The sequence below is a fragment of the Mytilus edulis genome, chromosome 4, assembly GCF_963676685.1.
Source record: "Mytilus edulis chromosome 4, xbMytEdul2.2, whole genome shotgun sequence".
Taxonomy (NCBI): Eukaryota; Metazoa; Mollusca; class Bivalvia; order Mytilida; family Mytilidae; genus Mytilus; species Mytilus edulis.
The window spans coordinates 36,299,804-36,320,913 of record NC_092347.1 but is presented as its reverse complement, the minus strand read 5'-3'; the positions used below and the strand labels follow the sequence as shown (position 1 = coordinate 36,320,913).

Genomic DNA, 21,110 nt, shown 5'->3' with positions numbered 1-21,110 from the left:
AATTCCTCCTTGTACAGTACGCGTCTGTACTTTTGCAAGGAGGTGTAAATTTTTAAAAGAGAGACAAAAGATACCAAAGGAACAATCAAAACTCACACAGCCATAGCGAAAAACGAAAGCCCATCAGTCTACATAACATAGAAAACTAAAAACTTAGCAACAAGAAACCCCATTAAACCTGTGACGATCTTAGGTGTTACGGACGGGAAATATAACCTGTATTTTGGCCCCAAAGGATTTTTCAAATATGAAAGTAATTGTCTATTAAAATTCATTATTAGACAGCTGATGACTAATCTAGCCTTCAAAGTTAGTTTTTAAGAACATCAATATAATATTTTACCTGTTTAATGGGCTATATTTGTTTGACTGTCCGTATTTTCCGTATGTCCAGACATTTTATGTAGTTTAAAATACGAAGATCTGGTATAATTGCCAATGAGACAACTCTCCACAGGACACCAAATGACACAGAAATTAACAACTGAATGTCACCGTAAGGTCGAATGTTTACAAATACTATTTTGCATACGCCTTTTGACGCAATTTTATAAAACAAATAAGACGAAGGACAAATAATTTTTATTTGAATTCGTGATAGATATGTAAACAGTTTCACAAAAGGTATCCATCAGGAGATTGAAATTGGAAAATATGTGACATCTTTACCCCCTTTTTGCAATATTATTAGTAAACACTAACAGGTTGTTGCCATGGATACACCAAAAAGATATATCTTGAACTATTCAACTACTAGATATCAGATCTATGGAAAATACTGATTACATACATATGCACATAAATGACAAAAAACAGTAGGCTAAATTTGTAAAAAGCAGTTAAAGGGGATGGTAAATTTATGTATATTGCTATCTAACATCAGTACTACTCCAGTGTCAAATCTTTTTCAAGAAAAGAGCAGTAAATAAAGACAACAGTAGTATACCGCTATTCGAAAGTCGTAAATCGATTGAGAGAAAACAAATCGGGGTTACAAACTAAAATTGAGGTAAACACATCAACTATAAGAGGAAAACAACGAAACAACAGAAACACTGAAGTCCAACAAAAACACCAAAACGACCATACAACACACAGAAACGAACTATAAGATATCATGAATTTGATTGCGCTTGGTCGTGGAAATTTTGACAATCGAGATCAGCGAGTTGATCTGATAGGCAGTGTGAACCTAGCTTTATGAAGAGCTACTATCAATCAAAATCAAATGTTGAACCGATAACCAATTTGAATGCTAAAATACCACATAACCAAATAATACTTACAAATTTTGTAACACTAACAAATTTTGAAATGCTTCTGCTTCTATTGTTGGGAAGTTATTGCCATACAATTCTCTGTAATAAAGAAAAACAAGTATATTTTTAGTTACTCATTGTGTTAAGTTATATAAATTCGTTGATCTGTTATTTAAGCTCGATCTTATGATAGTAATTGGAAAATTTCAGTTGTCCCATTTTTTTTTACAATCTGCTTAGTTAAAGATATAAACTTATTATTCATTTCTAAATTCCTTGTCTATCGAGCTTACTTGGTTAAGTTTAGTCAACAAATGTATCACTCTCACTGTAAATTGTGTTATGTATTACGTTCTTATACTAGTAATGTACACGCTAAAAGTCCTTCCAAATCACTTGAAATCATCCCTGGAATCTAGTAGGTTCGTGGTGCTCAGTATTTGCTTTTCTATCAAGAATCGACATGAGTGTTGTCTGTTTTTACGTCGTGCATTCTATTTCTAATGACAAATGACATGTGATTGTTCCTTTAGTCTCTTATAATACAACAGAGGTTATACTTGACTTTACTATCACCAGGTCTAAATAATATATTATTCATTTATATATGCTTTTATTGTTTTGTTTTGAGTAATATAAAGGAGTCTGCTAAGTCCGTAGCGGGAAAGGTTATCAATTTTAGGATTTTCAAAATCTATAACGCAGGGGAACACAAATTAGAGGGGGAATTCAATATTTGTTTTCTTTCTTTTGTTAAATTATGTAAAAATGAATGGGGGTTATATGAGCATGTTATATTTTTGTGGTTTCTTTTTCCTTCTGAAGGGCAAATTTTGATTACTTAGATCCTCCATTCTGCATTTTCCCGAGATTGACATATTTCGTTTCATGTATTATATTGTTTTTTTGATAATCTACATCGTTTTTTCATTTGATTTTTTAACATTTTTCATTTTGGGGCTATTTATAGATGAATATGTGGAATAGCTTTATTCATTGTTGAAGGTTGAAACTGTGGCATAAAGTTGTTAATTTCTGTGTCATTTGGCGTCTTTTGGAGAGGAACAAGGTTGAAAATCTTGTGTCAGAAATCACCTAGTTTTTTTTTATGAAATCAGTGTTTATATTGAACAGATTGAAATATGTATTATCGATTTGAATACATTCAACATCACATGCATCTATAAAAAGAAGATGTGGTATGATTGCCAATGAGACAACTATCCACAAAAGACAAAAATGACACAGACATTAACAACTGTAGGTCACCGTACGGCATTCAACAATGAGCAAAGCCCATACCGCATATATAGTCAGCTATAATAGGCCCCGATAAGACAATGTAAAACAATTCAAACGAGAAAACTTACGGCCTTACTTATGTAAAAAAAAATGAACGAAAAACAAATATGTAACACATAAACAAACGACAACCACTGAATTACAGGCTCCTGACTTGGGACAGGCACATACATAAATAATGTGGTGGGGTTAAACATGTTAGAGGGATCCCAACCCTCCCCCTAACTTGGGACAGTGGTATAACAGTACAACATAAGAACGAACTATAAAAATCAGTTGAAAAAGGCTTAACTCATCAGATGGACAAAAAATACAAGTAGATCTGTTTAGTTAAAAAATTGAGAAAGGAAAATGGGGAATATGTCAAAGCGACAACAACCCGACCATAGAGCAGACAACAGCCGAATGCCACCAATGAGTCTTCAATATAGCGAGAAACTCCCGCACTCAGAGGCGTCCTTGAGCTGGCCCCTTAAAAATATGTATATTAGTTCAATGATAATGGACGTCATACTAAACCCCAAAGTATACACAAGAAACTAAAATTAAAAATCACAAGACTAACAAAGACCAGAGGCCCCTGACTTGGGATAGGCGCAAAATTGCGGCGGGGTTAAACATGTTTATGAGATCTCAGCCCTTCCCCTATACCTCTAGCCAATGTAGAAAAGTAAACGTGTATTCTGATCTATTGTTTAGACATTTTTCTAATCAGGTAACAGCTGCCTAATGTGGTACTCTGACAGTACGGTATGTTGTATCATTATTACTTCATGACATTTTGTCTTTAAATACTATGGTTTTGACATTACTTTATGATATTTTGAAATTACTCAATATGGAATAGTTATTACATATTGATTTTTCGATATTACATGATATGGTTTCGTATAGACTTGATATCGTTTTGTCACCACTAAATATTAATTGTTTTGTCATTACTGGATGTTATAATTTAATGTGTTTATGTTATTAGGCAATGTGGTTTTTACATTACTTGATTTGTAAATGGCTGAACGTAATGTAGCTTTTTTCTTTACATGATGTATTTTGTTATTCTGTTATGATGAATTATCAATTCCTTATATTGATTTAAATGAAATTGAGAATGGGAATGGGGATTTTGTCACAGATTTGAATGCTCGGAAGTTTTCACTTTGCTGGCTGTTTGTACATATATTTTAGGTGTGCATGTGGTCAGGTATTTTATTTTCATTGATGTTTGCTTTCTTTTGGAGATAGTTGAACTTTGTCATATTCGGAGTGTAGTATACTTATTGCAGACCTGTGCATAGAGTTTCCGGATAACTTCTACAGTGAACCATAAACCTATGTGCAACTAAGCTCAACTTTGTGTATTTTAGAATTACACCTTAAATCTGCGTGGGAATAATTTGTGTCTCCAAGACACAATAATATCTAACAAAATGTCTGACAATGACTATGTTATAATACAGTTACTCGGAGTGGATTGCGCCCGCATCACTTTGTCTAGTTTAAAGACGCTTTGCAATTTAACGTTCCATTATTTTTCACTTGACATGCTATTTTTCGTGATCTGATTTCCTCATTTTTCTTAATTTATCTATTTCAATATACTTTTATCTTGGTGTAAATTGACTGTTTATAAAGAGATTTTTTTATTTACAAGCTCAGAAATTTCTAAATAAATAAATTATAAAACATCTTAATGTCATCGAACGTATTGAGTAGAACAGATTGTTTTCAGAAAAGATTTGCTTTTTATTTGTGGTCATTGAAAATTATATGCATTGTGAGCTACATCGACATGTTTTTGAAACTTATGTAGATCTAGGTGATTCGGACCTTTCAATTGTCGTTAGTAGCACTTGAATTCAGCCTCAGTATTTGATAATTTTTATGTTGCGTAAGTTTTATAAATCCTATTTGTTCTGTTGTTTGTCTTTTAAATGTTCAGCATTATTTTGCTGTATACCAGTTTGATTGACTGGGTTTTTTCTTTCACCCTTTCAAAACTAGAATCAAAATTATTATTATTTTTCCTATGTGAAATACTTTGAATTAATAAGTACATGTATATAAAAGGGGAATGACTTAAAAATTAGGAGACAAATTACATTCTGTATGTGTCATTCGGAAATAATTTTGGAATTTCAGTCAGTCCTAGTCTATATTCGCATTTTACCAAAACTCCAATGGTGTCTATTCTACAAGCACATTTGTCGGGACATAGTAGAACCTCCCCAGCGTACAAAATAATAAGTATACAGAGTGCTTCATTTGTGTAAATCCTCTTCATTCTGAAATGTAAAACAGCAATCAATGCTTTTCCAAAAAAGATAGGCTTAATGATACATGTAAGTACAATTATCAACACAAAATTAACTTATTCATGACTTTTTCAAAACTATGTTAATTCTATTGATACATAAACCAGTTCCATAAATCTGGAAAATTCGGAGCAGAATACTATTTTGGCGTCTTTATGACAACATAAACATTTCAGGTTGCAGTAAGGGTCTTATTTCGACTTACATTTTACATTATCATAATTCACGTTAAAATGCTATTTTTTGTTTGGATAATTCAAGGGTGTTAATTTACTCTATCACATGGCTGAGCGGGTGACAATTGTTTTGAATGTTACCCTTTTGTCCAGACCAATCAGAAATCGATAATTTAAGGGATACTGAATTGAATTTACATCAAGTTATTAAATGCAATGCTTAAGTTCTTCGTTTTGGCTCAGTTTTATTATTTGACTGTTACAATAAAAAAAAATATACAACATCTTGCTTGAATTTTGTTGTTATTTCTAATACCCGTAACGTTGTTATGTACGTGAAGTCATGGAAAATACTTTAAAAAAAAGTAATCTGTGAAAGACAATAATGATAGGATATTCAGAATGATAAATTAAATAACACATAGCTATGTGTTTTTGATATAATGAAATAGCACTTTCATTTTATATTTAAGAGTAGTGTTTTATCCATGACGTCACGAAAAAAATATTTTATAAAAGTATTTTTGTGAGAAAAAGAATTTGGGTCAATTTACATAGGTTAATTGGACCCTCAAATATATAAAGCGCCAAAGTACCAAATACATGAATTACAACGTTACTAATTGCAAACATAAAAGATATTTATTCGACTTAAATTAAAGAATAATCCGATTCAATATTTCAAATACTAGTTTGAAATTCTGAGGTTGTAGCTTATCAATTTCGTAATACTTAAATTCAGGCAACTAGTAAACATACTAAGAATAAATGTCTACTTGATAAAGTTGTTAAATTGTTGTAATAATCTTTTATGTTTGCAAATGTATAATCCAGCAAAAAAGAAAAGAAAAAGGTTAATAATATAAAATTTCTAGATCCGGAACTGATTTAGAGATACAGTTTTACCATATATCACCGATAAGCATGGAGATAACGGTATTTGTTATCCACTGTTTTTTATCGTTAAAAAAAGGAAAATATTTACATACTATTTTTCTTTTCAGAATCGAAACAAATATATTATAATATTTGTTAACCCAAAAAGAGTCATACCTGTGAATTGCTTATATTAATCATAAATCACTATTGACTGGTAATTTGGAACCCGGTAACCAGGAAGAGATATCAATACAATAATGTAAAATCGATAACGGCAAGTGTGAACTATTTCCGGAAACTTTTTCTTACCAAACAACATGAACAAGCTAGATACACATGTTAATAAATTAGAATTTCATATGTACTTATTTATTTACGGTTGAAAATGAAATATTTATAATATAGTTTAGATAAATTGTAATGTTTTATTGTTAAACAGGGAGAAATCCTGGATTTCTTGTTAAAATAAAGATACCCTTCACTAAAATGCTGGACTAGTGAAGTAAATTGTTAACAGCAAGCAATATATTGTTGAATAATAAAAAAAATATATATTTGTCGAAAAGACTTCTTAACGCACCTCTTCCGCGTATTTAACTTTAAATGACAAATTATGCATTTTTTTTTTGTCCAAAATATATATGAACAAGATCTCTATGTAATAAAATTGAGAATGGAAATGGGGAATTTGTCAAAGCGATAACATCCCGACCACGCAGCAGACAACAGCCAAAGGCCACCAATGGGTCTTCAATGTAGCGAGAAACTCCCGCACCGGAGGCGTCCTTCAGCTAGCCCCTAAACAAAATTGGAAGTATACAGTAAGCTTTCGGTATTCCTATAGGAACCAACTGTGCAGCTCCCCTTACCGACCGTTTTTATATTTTCAAATGAGTCGGATTTCCGCAAAACAAAAGAAGTTTGAAGAAACATTTTAGGTATAATTAAGACGATACCCCTAATTTGACTGTTACATTCTCAGCTCTTGTGTATTTTTGTATGTCCATTACAGTTTCCTTTTTAATTCATTTGTCTTTGTGTACACTTTAAATCTTATTTTGGTTTGACTGCTAACATGACTCGGTATTTGTTCATCCATTTATCACGACTTGGCCTTTGACGATTCTTGTGCAAGAATGGGGATCAAGAAATGCGATTCGGACGAATGAGGTTTTTGAAATGTCGTGTTCGATAGTTTACCGTAGTGACCATATCATTCTTAATTTGTATCGGGAAAATGTCAACTATGATATACTATCTGCTACAAAAGTTTTTTTTATTTCAGAAATTGCCAGATTCATTTTTATGTTTGCTGAACTATTTTAGTCAGATGTGTTGTATGTGTGTGATGTATGTGTACACAGTTTAGCGTCTGGATTCCAATTATTGTAATATCAACCAATGGTGTCTGTTTGGGTTGCTTATCAAATTTTGTCAAAATCACAGTACTATAAGCAAATATCGTGCTAGTTGGAGGTTTAGCTAGCTATAAGATCAGGTTTAACCAATCATTCTCATCGTCAACTGCCTTTACTAATTCTAGAATGGGAGAGTTGTTTTCAAATTATCTCCTTGGTTTATGAGTTCTAACGTTTGATTTTGACAGATTTCAACTTTTTTTTTTATTTTCCTTGGAGTTCGTTATTTTTTGCTTTATCAATTATAGTTTATTTCTGAATTCAAGTCATTTTTTATTTTATTTTATTAACCTGAGTGTACCACCTTACAAATATGATATAGATACTTTATTCTCTAAAACCAATTAACAAAGGTACAGGGATGGAATCATAATATAGACAAACAATAATTAAGATAAGTTTAAAATCCAGGAAAATGTTAGAAAAATATTTTTTGAATTTAGAAGGAAAATAAATTGATAAGAAGAAAAAAATACCGAATTCAGACAAAAATTCAACATGGAAAGTCTGGAATCTAAGGCAATATCATAAACTCAAACTTATCAACGAATGGAAAACAACTGTCAAACTCCTGACTTGGTACAGACATTTCCAGTGACCTGATCACGAATATGGTTGATCATTTTTTTATATAGCTAAGTTAACCTCTAACTTGTATGGCAGTCAAATACAAATCCATTATTGACACCAATGTTTAAGTAAAACAAACTGAAATTATAGGATAGGTAAACCTGTCAAAATTAAGGTTACAGCAGTCAATAATTTGTGCGTTACAAAATAAAATGTTCAAAGCACAATAACACTGTCCCGAAATTGACACACGCTAAAAGAAATGTTCAATTTCGGTTGTGATTGTAAAAGATTTTGGCCTTTCGTAAGGTCTTCTTAAGCCATCGTATAACCGCCGGCTGAGTTTTTATACACATTCGGCAACTTCGTGTGCGGTAACAACATTTTGCTAAGCTTCGTTTTCGTGTTAATTACGTATGTCCATTTTGCCCTTTGTAAGCTCTTGTTAAGTTTCTTTTTTTTTCGTGTGAGTTTATATTGCATTTTGCCCATGTTAAGGTCGTTGTGATGGCATCTTTTTAAATTGTTTGACCTTCACATTTTCCTTATGTGATCATCGTCGCTCGCACTTTTTTGCCACACTAAGACAATACGAGGTAAACCTTGCTTAATGACAGCCATACAACTCGCTGTTCACAAAGCCCTTGAAATGCCGTCGTGCAGCAATCGTTTTATTAATGGTGAAATCAAGATAAGACCATGGTTTCGGCAAAGACAGCTGCATTTGAGTATATCATTCGTTTTACATTTGTTAAACTGTAACGTAGACATATAAAAGGGCAGTCTCAGAGTATTTTTTAACCTTACAGTCCTAAACAACTATACAGAATAAAAGCATGTGTAACTGCAGAAGCTTCAATCGCAATTTTTGAACATTTCATATCCTGTAGAATGGCATACTTCTGAAATGAAAGGAACGGGAAAAAGAAGGCAGCATATATTTGTCATATCATGCTATTTTCATTTCTTCTATTCGACCGCGCTGAAGTACGTCCATTATTCATAGTTCATTATTCATTATTCAATAATGAATAATGAAATAGTTCACTATTCACTATTCACTATTGAAAAATGAATAATGAATAATGAAATGGTTTATGTTTCATTATTCAAATTGAAGCGGTGAATAGTGAAAAAAATATAGAAAAAATTGACTGTGACACAATAGCTATATTTTGATTCGAAATGACCATAAGAGGGTTTACGGAGGACCTAAATGCCACAAAATGCATAAAAATGAGGAAATTTAAAAAAGAAGATGTGGTATGATTGCCAATGAGACAAATATCCAGAAAGACCACAATGACACAGACATTAACAACTATAGCTCACCGTACAGCCTTCAACAATGAGCAAAGCCCATACCGCATAGTCAGCTATTAAAGGTTCCGCAACGAATATTAGAAGTCCTAAATGCCGAAATACGCGTGAAAATCAAGAAATAGCCAATTTTGAATAATGAAATGGATATTTTGAATGATGGAATGGAGTGCGGCGACCCTTTAGCCCCCAATTATAGATAAACCTTATACCTCATTCGAAAGCTGATTACAAGACGAACAAAATGTATATAGTCAATATGTTCCGCAACGAATATTTGAAGACCTAAATGCCGAAATACACATGAAAATTAAGAAATAGCCAATTTTGAATAATGAAATGGATATTTCGAATAATGGAATGGACCGCGGCGACCCTTTAGCCCCTAATTATAGATAAACCTTATACCTCATTCGAAAGGTGATTACAAGACGAACAAAATGTATATAGTCAATATGTTCCGCAATGAATATTAGAAGACCTAAATGCCAAAATACGCGTGAAGATTAAGAAACAGCCAATTTTGAATAATGAAATGGATATTTTGAATAATGGAATGGACTGTGGCGACCCTTTAGCCCCTATTATAGATAAACCTTATACCTCATTCGAAAGCTGATTACAAGACAAACAAAATGTATATAGTCAATATGTTCCGCAACGAATATTTGAAGACCTAAATGCCGAAATACGCATGAAAATTAATAAATGGCCAATTTTGAATAATGAAATGGATATTTCGAATAATGGAATGGACTGCGGCGACCCTTTAGCCCCAAATTATAGATAAATCTTATACCTCATTCGAAAGCTGATTACAAGACGAACAAAATGTATATAGTCAACATGCTCCACAACGAATATTTGAAGACCTAAATGCCGAAATACGCGTGAAAATCAAGAAATAGCCAATTTTGAATAATGAAATGGATATTTTGAATAATGGAATGGAGTGCGGCGACCCTTTAGACCCTAATTATAGATAAACCTTATACCTCATTCGAAAGGTGATTACAAGACGAACAAAATGTATATAGTCAATATGTTCCGCAACGAATATTAGAAGACCTTAATGCCAAAATACGCGTGAAAATTAAGAAATAGCCAATTTTGAATAATGAAATGGATATTTTGAATAATGGAATGGAGTGCGGCGACCCTTTAGACCCTAATTATAGATAAACCTTATACCTCATTCGAAAGCTGATTACAAGACGAACAAAATGTATATAGTCAATATGTTCCGCAACGAATATTAGAAGACCTAAATGCCTGATTACGCGTGAAAATTAAGAAATAGTCAATTTTGAATAATGAAATGGATATTTTGAATAATGGAATGGACTGTGGCGACCCTTTAGCCCCTAATTATAGATAAACCTTATACCTCATTCGAAAGCTGATTACAAGACGAACAAAATGTATATAGTCAATATGTTCCGCAACGAATATTAGAAGACCTTAATGCCTAATTACGCGTGAAAATTAAGAAATAGTCAATTTTGAATAATGAAATGGATATTTTGAATAATGGAATGGAGTGCGGCGACCATTTAGACCCTAATTATAGATAAACCTTATACCTCATTCGAAAGCTGATTACATGACGAACAAAATGTTTATAGTCAATATGTTCCGCAACGAATATTAGAAGACCTAAATGCCTAATTACGCGTGAAAATTAAGAAATAGTCAATTTTGAATAATGAAATGGATATTTTGAATAATGGAATGGACTGTTGCGACCCTTTAGCCCCTAATTATAGATAAATCTTATACCTCATTCGAAAGGTGATTACAAGACGAACAAAATGTATATAGTCAATATGTTCCGCAACGAATATTAGAAGACCTAAATGCCAAAATACGCGTGAAAATTAAGAAATAGCCAATTTTGAATAATGAAATGGATATTTTGAATAATGGAATGGAGTGCGGCGACCCTTTAGACCCTAATTATAGAAAAACCTTATACCTCATTCGAAAGGTGATTACAAGAGAAACAACATGCTTATAGTCAACATGTTCCGCAACGAATATTAGAAGACTTAATTGCCAAAATACGCGTCAAGATTAAGAAACAGCCAATTTTGAATAATGAAATGGATATTTTGAATAATGGAATGGACTGTGGCGACCCTTTAGCCCCTATTATAGATAAACCTTATACCTCATTAGAATGCTGATTACAAGACGAACAAAATGTATATAGTCAATATGTTCCGCAACGAATATTAGAAGACCTAAATGCCTAATTACGCGTGAAAATTAAGAAATAGTCAATTTTGAATAATGAAATGGATATTTTGAATAATGGAATGGAGTGCGGCGACCCTTTAGCCCCTAATTATAGATAAACCTTATACCTCATTCGAAAGGTGATTACATGACGAACAAAATGTTTATAGTCAATATGTTCCGCAACGAATATTAGAAGACCTAAATGCCTAATTACGCGTGAAAATTAAGAAATAGTCAATTTTGAATAATGAAATGGATATTTTGAATAATGGAATGGACTGTTGCGACCCTTTAGCCCCTAATTATAGATAAACCTTATACCTCATTCGAAAGGTGATTACAAGACGAACAAAATGTATATAGTCAATATGTTCCGCAACGAATATTAGAAGACCTAAATGCCAAAATACGCGTGAAAATTAAGAAATAGCCAATTTTGAATAATGAAATGGATATTTTGAATAATGGAATGGAGTGCGGCGACCCTTTAGACCCTAATTATAGAAAAACCTTATACCTCATTCGAAAGGTGATTACAAGAGAAACAACATGCTTATAGTCAACATGTTCCGCAACGAATATTAGAAGACTTAATTGCCAAAATACGCGTCAAGATTAAGAAACAGCCAATTTTGAATAATGAAATGGATATTTTGAATAATGGAATGGACTGTGGCGACCCTTTAGCCCCTATTATAGATAAACCTTATACCTCATTAGAATGCTGATTACAAGACGAACAAAATGTATATAGTCAATATGTTCCGCAACGAATATTAGAAGACCTAAATGCCTAATTACGCGTGAAAATTAAGAAATAGTCAATTTTGAATAATGAAATGGATATTTTGAATAATGGAATGGAGTGCGGCGACCCTTTAGCCCCTAATTATAGATAAACCTTATACCTCATTCGAAAGGTGATTACAAGAGGAACAACATGTATATAGTCAATATGTTCCGTAACGAAAATTAGAAGAGCTAAATGCCTGATTACGCGTGAAAATTAAGAAATCGCCAATTTTGAATAATGAAATGGATATTTTGAATAATGGAATGGAGTGCGGCGACCCTTTAGACCCTAATTATAGATAAACCTTATACCTAATCACCTTTCGAATGAGGTATAAGGTTTATCTATAATTAGGGGCTAAAGGGTCGCCACAGTCCATTCCATTATTCAAAATATTCATTTCATTATTCAAAATTGACTATTTCTTAATTTTCACGCGTAATTAGGCATTTAGGTCTTCTAATATTCGTTGCGGAACATATTGACTATATACATTTTGTTCGTCTTGTAATCAGCATTCTAATGAGGTATAAGGTTTATCTATTATAGGGGCTAAAGGGTCGCCACAGTCCATTCCATTATTCAAAATATCCATTTCATTATTCAAAATTGGCTGTTTCTTAATCTTGACGCGTATTTTGGCAATTAAGTCTTCTAATATTCGTTGCGGAACATGTTGACTATAAGCATGTTGTTTCTCTTGTAATCACCTTTCGAATGAGGTATAAGGTTTTTCTATAATTAGGGTCTAAAGGGTCGCCGCACTCCATTCCATTATTCAAAATATCCATTTCATTATTCAAAATTGACTATTTCTTAATTTTCACGCGTAATCAGGCATTTAGGTCTTCTAATATTCGTTGCGGAACATATTGACTATATACATTTTGTTCGTCTTGTAATCAGCTTTCGAATGAGGTATAAGGTTTATCTATAATTAGGGTCTAAAGGGTCGCCGCACTCCATTCCATTATTCAAAATATCCATTTCATTATTCAAAATTGGCTATTTCTTAATTTTCACGCGTATTTCGGCATTTAGGTCTTCAAATATTCGTTGCGGAGCATGTTGACTATATACATTTTGTTCGTCTTGTAATCAGCTTTCGAATGAGGTATAAGATTTATCTATAATTTGGGGCTAAAGGGTCGCCGCAGTCCATTCCATTATTCGAAATATGCATTTCATTATTCAAAATTGGCCATTTCTTAATTTTCATGCGTATTTCGGCATTTAGGTCTTCAAATATTCGTTGCGGAACATATTGACTATATACATTTTGTTTGTCTTGTAATCAGCTTTCGAATGAGGTATAAGGTTTATCTATAATAGGGGCTAAAGGGTCGCCACAGTCCATTCCATTATTCAAAATATCCATTTCATTATTCAAAATTGGCTGTTTCTTAATCTTCACGCGTATTTTGGCATTTAGGTCTTCTAATATTCATTGCGGAACATATTGACTATATACATTTTGTTCGTCTTGTAATCACCTTTCGAATGAGGTATAAGGTTTATCTATAATTAGGGGCTAAAGGGTCGCCACAGTCCATTCCATTATTCAAAATATCAATTTCATTATTCAAAATTGACTATTTCTTAATTTTCACGCGTAATTAGGCATTTAGGTCTTCTAATATTCGTTACGGAACATATTGACTATATACATTTTGTTCGCCTTGTAATCAGCTTTCGAATGAGGTATAAGGTTTAGCTATAATTGGGGTCTAAAGGGTCGCCGCACTCCATTCCATTATTCAAAATATCCATTTCATTATTCAAAATTGACTATTTCTTAATTTTCACGCGTAATTAGGCATTTAGGTCTTCTAATATTCGTTGCGGAACATATTGACTATATACATTTTGTTCGTCTTGTAATCAGCTTTCGAATGAGGTATAAGGTTTATCTATAATAGGGGCTAAAGGGTCGCCACAGTCCATTCCATTATTCAAAATATCCATTTCATTATTCAAAATTGGCTGTTTCTTAATCTTCACGCGTATTTTGGCATTTAGGTCTTCTAATATTCGTTGCGGAACATATTGACTATATACATTTTGTTCGTCTTGTAATCAGCTTTCGAATGAGTTATAAGGTTTATCTATAATTAGGGTCTAAAGTGTCGCTGCACTCCATTCCATTATTCAAAATATCCATTTCATTATTCAAAATTGGCTATTTCTTAATTTTCACGCGTATTTTGGCATTTAGGTCTTCAAATATTCGTTGCGGAACATGTTGACTATATACATTTTGTTCGTCTTGTAATCAGCTTTCGAATGAGGTATAAGATTTATCTATAATTAGGGGCTAAAGGGTCGCCGCAGTCCATTCCATTATTCAAAATATCCATTTCATTATTCAAAATTGGCTATTTCTTGATTTTCACGCGTATTTCGGCATTTAGGTCTTCAAATATTCGTTGCGGAACATATTGACTATATACATTTTGTTTGTCTTGTAATCAGCTTTCGAATGAGGTATAAGGTTTATCTATAATAGGGGCTAAAGGGTCGCCACAGTCCATTCCATTATTCAAAATATCCATTTCATTATTCAAAATTGGCTGTTTCTTAATCTTCACGAGTATTTTGGCATTTAGGTCTTCTAATATTCATTGCGGAACGTATTGACTATATACATTTTGTTCGTCTTGTAATCAGCTTTCGAATGAGGTATAAGGTTTATCTATAATTGGGGACTAAAGGGTCGCAGCAGTCCATTCCATTATTCAAAATATCCATTTCATTATTCAAAATTGGCTATTTCTTGATTTTCACGCGTATTTCGGCATTTAGGTCTTCAAATATTCGTTGCGAAACATATTGACTATATACATTTTGTTTGTCTTGTAATCGGCTTTCGAATGAGGTATAAGGTTTATCTATAATAGGGGCTAAAGGGTCGCCACAGTCCATTCCATTATTCAAAATATCCATTTCATTATTCAAAATTGGCTGTTTCTTAATCTTCACGCGTATTTTGGCATTTAGGTCTTCTAATATTCATTGCGGAACATATTGACTATATACATTTTGTTCGTCTTGTAATCACCTTTCGAATGAGGTATAAGGTTTATCTATAATTAGGGGCTAAAGGGTCGCCACAGTCCATTCCATTATTCAAAATATCAATTTCATTATTCAAAATTGACTATTTCTTAATTTTCATGCGTATTTCGGCATTTAGGTCTTCAAATATTCGTTGCGGAACATATTGACTATATACATTTTGTTTGTCTTGTAATCAGCTTTCGAATGAGGTATAAGGTTTATCTATAATAGGGGCTAAAGGGTCGCCACAGTCCATTCCATTATTCAAAATATCCATTTCATTATTCAAAATTGGCCGTTTCTTAATCTTCACGCGTATTTTGGCATTTAGGTCTTCTAATATTCATTGCGGAACATATTGACTATATACATTTTGTTCGTCTTGTAATCACCTTTCGAATGAGGTATAAGGTTTATCTATAATTAGGGGCTAAAGGGTCGCCACAGTCCATTCCATTATTCAAAATATCAATTTCATTATTCAAAATTGACTATTTCTTAATTTTCACGCGTAATTAGGCATTTAGGTCTTCTAATATTCGTTGCGGAACATATTGACTATATACATTTTGTTCGCCTTGTAATCAGCTTTCGAATGAGGTATAAGGTTTAGCTATAATTGGGGTCTAAAGGGTCGCCGCACTCCATTCCATTATTCAAAATATCCATTTCATTATTCAAAATTGACTATTTCTTAATTTTCACGCGTAATTAGGCATTTAGGTCTTCTAATATTCGTTGCGGAACATATTGACTATATACATTTTGTTCGTCTTGTAATCAGCTTTCGAATGAGGTATAAGGTTTATCTATAATAGGGGCTAAAGGGTCGCCACAGTCCATTCCATTATTCAAAATATCCATTTCATTATTCAAAATTGGCTGTTTCTTAATCTTCACGCGTATTTTGGCATTTAGGTCTTCTAATATTCGTTGCGGAACATATTGACTATATACATTTTGTTCGTCTTGTAATCAGCTTTCGAATGAGTTATAAGGTTTATCTATAATTAGGGTCTAAAGTGTCGCTGCACTCCATTCCATTATTCAAAATATCCATTTCATTATTCAAAATTGGCTATTTCTTAATTTTCAGGCGTATTTTGGCATTTAGGTCTTCAAATATTCGTTGCGGAACATATTGACTATATACATTTTGTTTGTCTTGTAATCGGCTTTCGAATGAGGTATAAGGTTTATCTATAATAGGGGCTAAAGGGTCGCCACAGTCCATTCCATTATTCAAAATATCCATTTCATTATTCAAAATTGGCTGTTTCTTAATCTTCACGCGTATTTTGGCATTTAGGTCTTCTAATATTCATTGCGGAACATATTGACTATATACATTTTGTTCGTCTTGTAATCACCTTTCGAATGAGGTATAAGGTTTATCTATAATTAGGGGCTAAAGGGTCGCCACAGTCCATTCCATTATTCAAAATATCAATTTCATTATTCAAAATTGACTATTTCTTAATTTTCACGCGTAATTAGGCATTTAGGTCTTCTAATATTCGTTGCGGAACATATTGACTATATACATTTTGTTCGCCTTGTAATCAGCTTTCGAATGAGGTATAAGGTTTAGCTATAATTGGGGTCTAAAGGGTCGCCGCACTCCATTCCATTATTCAAAATATCCATTTCATTATTCAAAATTGACTATTTCTTAATTTTCACGCGTATTTTGGCATTTAGGTCTTCAAATATTCGTTGCGGAACATATTGACTATATACATTTTGTTTGTCTTGTAATCGGCGTTCGAATGAGGTATAAGGTTTATCTATAATAGGGGCTAAAGGGTCGCCACAGTCCATTCCATTATTCAAAATATCCATTTCATTATTCAAAATTGGCTGTTTCTTAATCTTCACGCGTATTTTGGCATTTAGGTCTTCTAATATTCATTGCGGAACATATTGACTATATACATTTTGTTCGTCTTGTAATCACCTTTCGAATGAGGTATAAGGTTTATCTATAATTAGGGGCTAAAGGGTCGCCACAGTCCATTCCATTATTCAAAATATCAATTTCATTATTCAAAATTGACTATTTCTTAATTTTCACGCGTAATTAGGCATTTAGGTCTTCTAATATTCGTTGCGGAACATATTGACTATATACATTTTGTTCGCCTTGTAATCAGCTTTCGAATGAGGTATAAGGTTTAGCTATAATTGGGGTCTAAAGGGTCGCCGCACTCCATTCCATTATTCAAAATATCCATTTCATTATTCAAAATTGACTATTTCTTAATTTTCACGCGTAATTAGGCATTTAGGTCTTCTAATATTCGTTGCGGAACATATTGACTATATACATTTTGTTCGTCTTGTAATCAGCTTTCGAATGAGGTATAAGGTTTATCTATAATAGGGGCTAAAGGGTCGCCACAGTCCATTCCATTATTCAAAATATCCATTTCATTATTCAAAATTGACTATTTCTTAATTTTCACGCGTATTTTGGCATTTAGGTCTTCAAATATTCGTTGCGGAACATATTGACTATATACATTTTGTTTGTCTTGTAATCGGCGTTCGAATGAGGTATAAGGTTTATCTATAATAGGGGCTAAAGGGTCGCCACAGTCCATTCCATTATTCAAAATATCCATTTCATTATTCAAAATTGGCTGTTTCTTAATCTTCACGCGTATTTTGGCATTTAGGTCTTCTAATATTCGTTGCGGAACATATTGACTATATACATTTTGTTCGTCTTGTAATCAGCTTTCGAATGAGTTATAAGGTTTATCTATAATTAGGGTCTAAAGTGTCGCTGCACTCCATTCCATTATTCAAAATATCCATTTCATTATTCAAAATTGGCTATTTCTTAATTTTCACGCGTATTTTGGCATTTAGGTCTTCAAATATTCGTTGCGGAACATGTTGACTATATACATTTTGTTCGTCTTGTAATCAGCTTTCGAATGAGGTATAAGATTTATCTATAATTAGGGGCTAAAGGGTCGCCGCAGTCCATTCCATTATTCAAAATATCCATTTCATTATTCAAAATTGGCTATTTCTTGATTTTCACGCGTATTTCGGCATTTAGGTCTTCAAATATTCGTTGCGGAACATATTGACTATATACATTTTGTTTGTCTTGTAATCAGCTTTCGAATGAGGTATAAGGTTTATCTATAATAGGGGCTAAAGGGTCGCCACAGTCCATTCCATTATTCAAAATATCCATTTCATTATTCAAAATTGGCTGTTTCTTAATCTTCACGAGTATTTTGGCATTTAGGTCTTCTAATATTCATTGCAGAACGTATTGACTATATACATTTTGTTCGTCTTGTAATCAGCTTTCGAATGAGGTATAAGGTTTATCTATAATTGGGGGCTAAAGGGTCGCAGCAGTCCATTCCATTATTCAAAATATCCATTTCATTATTCAAAATTGGCTATTTCTTGATTTTCACGCGTATTTCGGCATTTAGGTCTTCAAATATTCGTTGCGGAACATATTGACTATATACATTTTGTTTGTCTTGTAATCGGCTTTCGAATGAGGTATAAGGTTTATCTATAATAGGGGCTAAAGGGTCGCCACAGTCCATTCCATTATTCAAAATATCAATTTCATTATTCAAAATTGGCTGTTTCTTAATCTTCACGCGTATTTTGGCATTTAGGTCTTCTAATATTCATTGCGGAACATATTGACTATATACATTTTGTTCGTCTTGTAATCACCTTTCGAATGAGGTATAAGGTTTATCTATAATTAGGGGCTAAAGGGTCGCCACAGTCCATTCCATTATTCAAAATATCAATTTCATTATTCAAAATTGACTATTTCTTAATTTTCATGCGTATTTCGGCATTTAGGTCTTCAAATATTCGTTGCGGAACATATTGACTATATACATTTTGTTCGTCTTGTAATCAGCTTTCGAATGAGGTATAAGGTTTATCTATAATTGGGGGCTAAAGGGTCGCCGCACTCCATTCCATTATTCAAAATATCCATTTCATTATTCAAAATTGGCTATTTCTTGATTTTCACGCGTATTTCGGCATTTAGGACTTCTAATATTCGTTGCGGAACCTTTAATAGCTGACTATGCGGTATGGGCTTTGCTCATTGTTGAAGGCTGTACGGTGAGCTATATTTGTTAATGTCTGTGTCATTGTGGTCTTTCTGGATATTTGTCTCATTGGCAATCATACCACATCTTCTTTTTTAAATTTCCTCATTTGTATGCATTTTGTGGCATTTAGGTCCTCCGTAAACCCTCTTATGGTCATTTCGAATCAAAATATAGCTATTGTGTCACAGTCAATTTTTTTCTATATTTTTTTCACTATTCACCGCTTCAATTTGAATAATGAAACATAAACCATTTCATTATTCATTATTCATTTTTCAATAGTGAATAGTGAATAGTGAACTATTTCATTATTCATTATTGAATAATGAATAATGAACTATGAATAATGGACGTACTTCAGCGCGGTTTGTATCTTCCAGTACTGGTACTAAGGTGAGGGAGAAGTTCGAGGTCTATATGGGTGAAAAAATAGCTATCTGACAAATAAAAGGAAGTGAATGCTACTCAACCACTTACCACTGATCCATAAGTAATGCGTATCCACAAGATGCCAAAACTTGATCAATCGATCACATTTCCACCTTCAGTAAATCGATTAATCAGGATGAAAACCAGGATTATAGAAATTCACATCATAATGAATATTTTTAATAAATGTCAAGTTGCTGTGACCACAACTGTTTTGTAAATGACCTGTACCGAAAGCGCCATCCTGATTCGGAATTGATGACTGCATTCACAGACGGAATAACGGAGTTCACGCAAATAAGAAAAACACAACGCCCCTATATTTTCGTAGGCTATGCAAAACACTTGTCTTGCCTTTCTCATTGTTAATATAATTATTTCTTTCTACCAATTCACAAATTTCGTAAATATCTTGCAGATATTCATGTTGAAAATGAAATATAGCACTTTAGAAGTTAATCAATGTGAAAATGGGATGTAATTTTGAAGTTAAAAAACCTGCTGATGAAAAAAATATCCACAAGAGTCATAAAAATTAAAATTCCATGAAGAAAAGCCAATACTGCATAGTCAGCTCTGATATACAACAAAAAAGACTACCACTGAATTACAGGCTCGCAACTTGTGACGAACACAAACATAATTTGGCGGACCCAACCTTTCGCTAACCTTGGACAGTGGTGCAACAGTAAAACATAAGAACATACTATAGAAATTATTGGAAAATAAATCAACTCATCAGATCGATACCAAGCAGACAGACATTTATCAACAAAAAAGCAAACAACAGACGGATGAGGATACTAACTATTATACATCCTCACAATAAAAAAAAATTAATTTAAACATGTATTAGCAATTTAAAGGAAAACAGATAGACATACCTTAATCACTGAACAATACTGTACAGAATGTGCTTTGATAGACTATTAACTAAAGCTATTGTATTATATAGTTACAAAATTATCTCAAAATTTGATAAATATAAGACAACACCTCTTTGTTATTCAGTTTATTGATTAAAGTGTATCAGATGTACATGTAACCCCGTGATTGTTTCATTGTTGCAGTTTAAATAACATACATGAACACAACATAAAGTTAAATAAAACATTTAAATATAATTTATAAAATAGTACATATACAAGAAATAAAATGGGAACTTAAAATCCGTAAACGAAGCATTTGTCAATTCATATTTTCGTGATTAAAAGGAAAAAGGGTGGCTGAATTATTTTG

The 21,110-nt window shown here is 32.7% G+C and overlaps 1 protein-coding gene across 4 annotated transcripts in view; it reads right to left on the bottom strand.

The window, feature by feature from the left end:
- The window catches only part of LOC139519581 (reticulon-4 receptor-like), a 61,119-nt gene extending 40,299 nt beyond the window's left edge, over positions 1-20,820 (bottom strand). For 2 of the 4 annotated variants that reach the window (XM_071311754.1, XM_071311752.1), the window contains exons 1-3: positions 20,756-20,820; positions 4,661-4,843; positions 1,287-1,358 (exon numbers count right to left, since the gene is read on the bottom strand). In XM_071311754.1, coding sequence (XP_071167855.1) covers positions 1,287-1,358; positions 4,661-4,842 — 254 coding nt within the window. In that variant the 5' untranslated portion in view covers position 4,843; positions 20,756-20,820. Of the gene's footprint in view, positions 1-1,286; positions 1,359-4,660; positions 4,844-6,102; positions 6,188-20,755 lie in introns of those variants that run through there. The other 2 variants (XM_071311753.1, XM_071311751.1) reach the window with 1 other exon arrangement.
- Between the last annotated feature and the right edge of the window lie 290 nt (positions 20,821-21,110).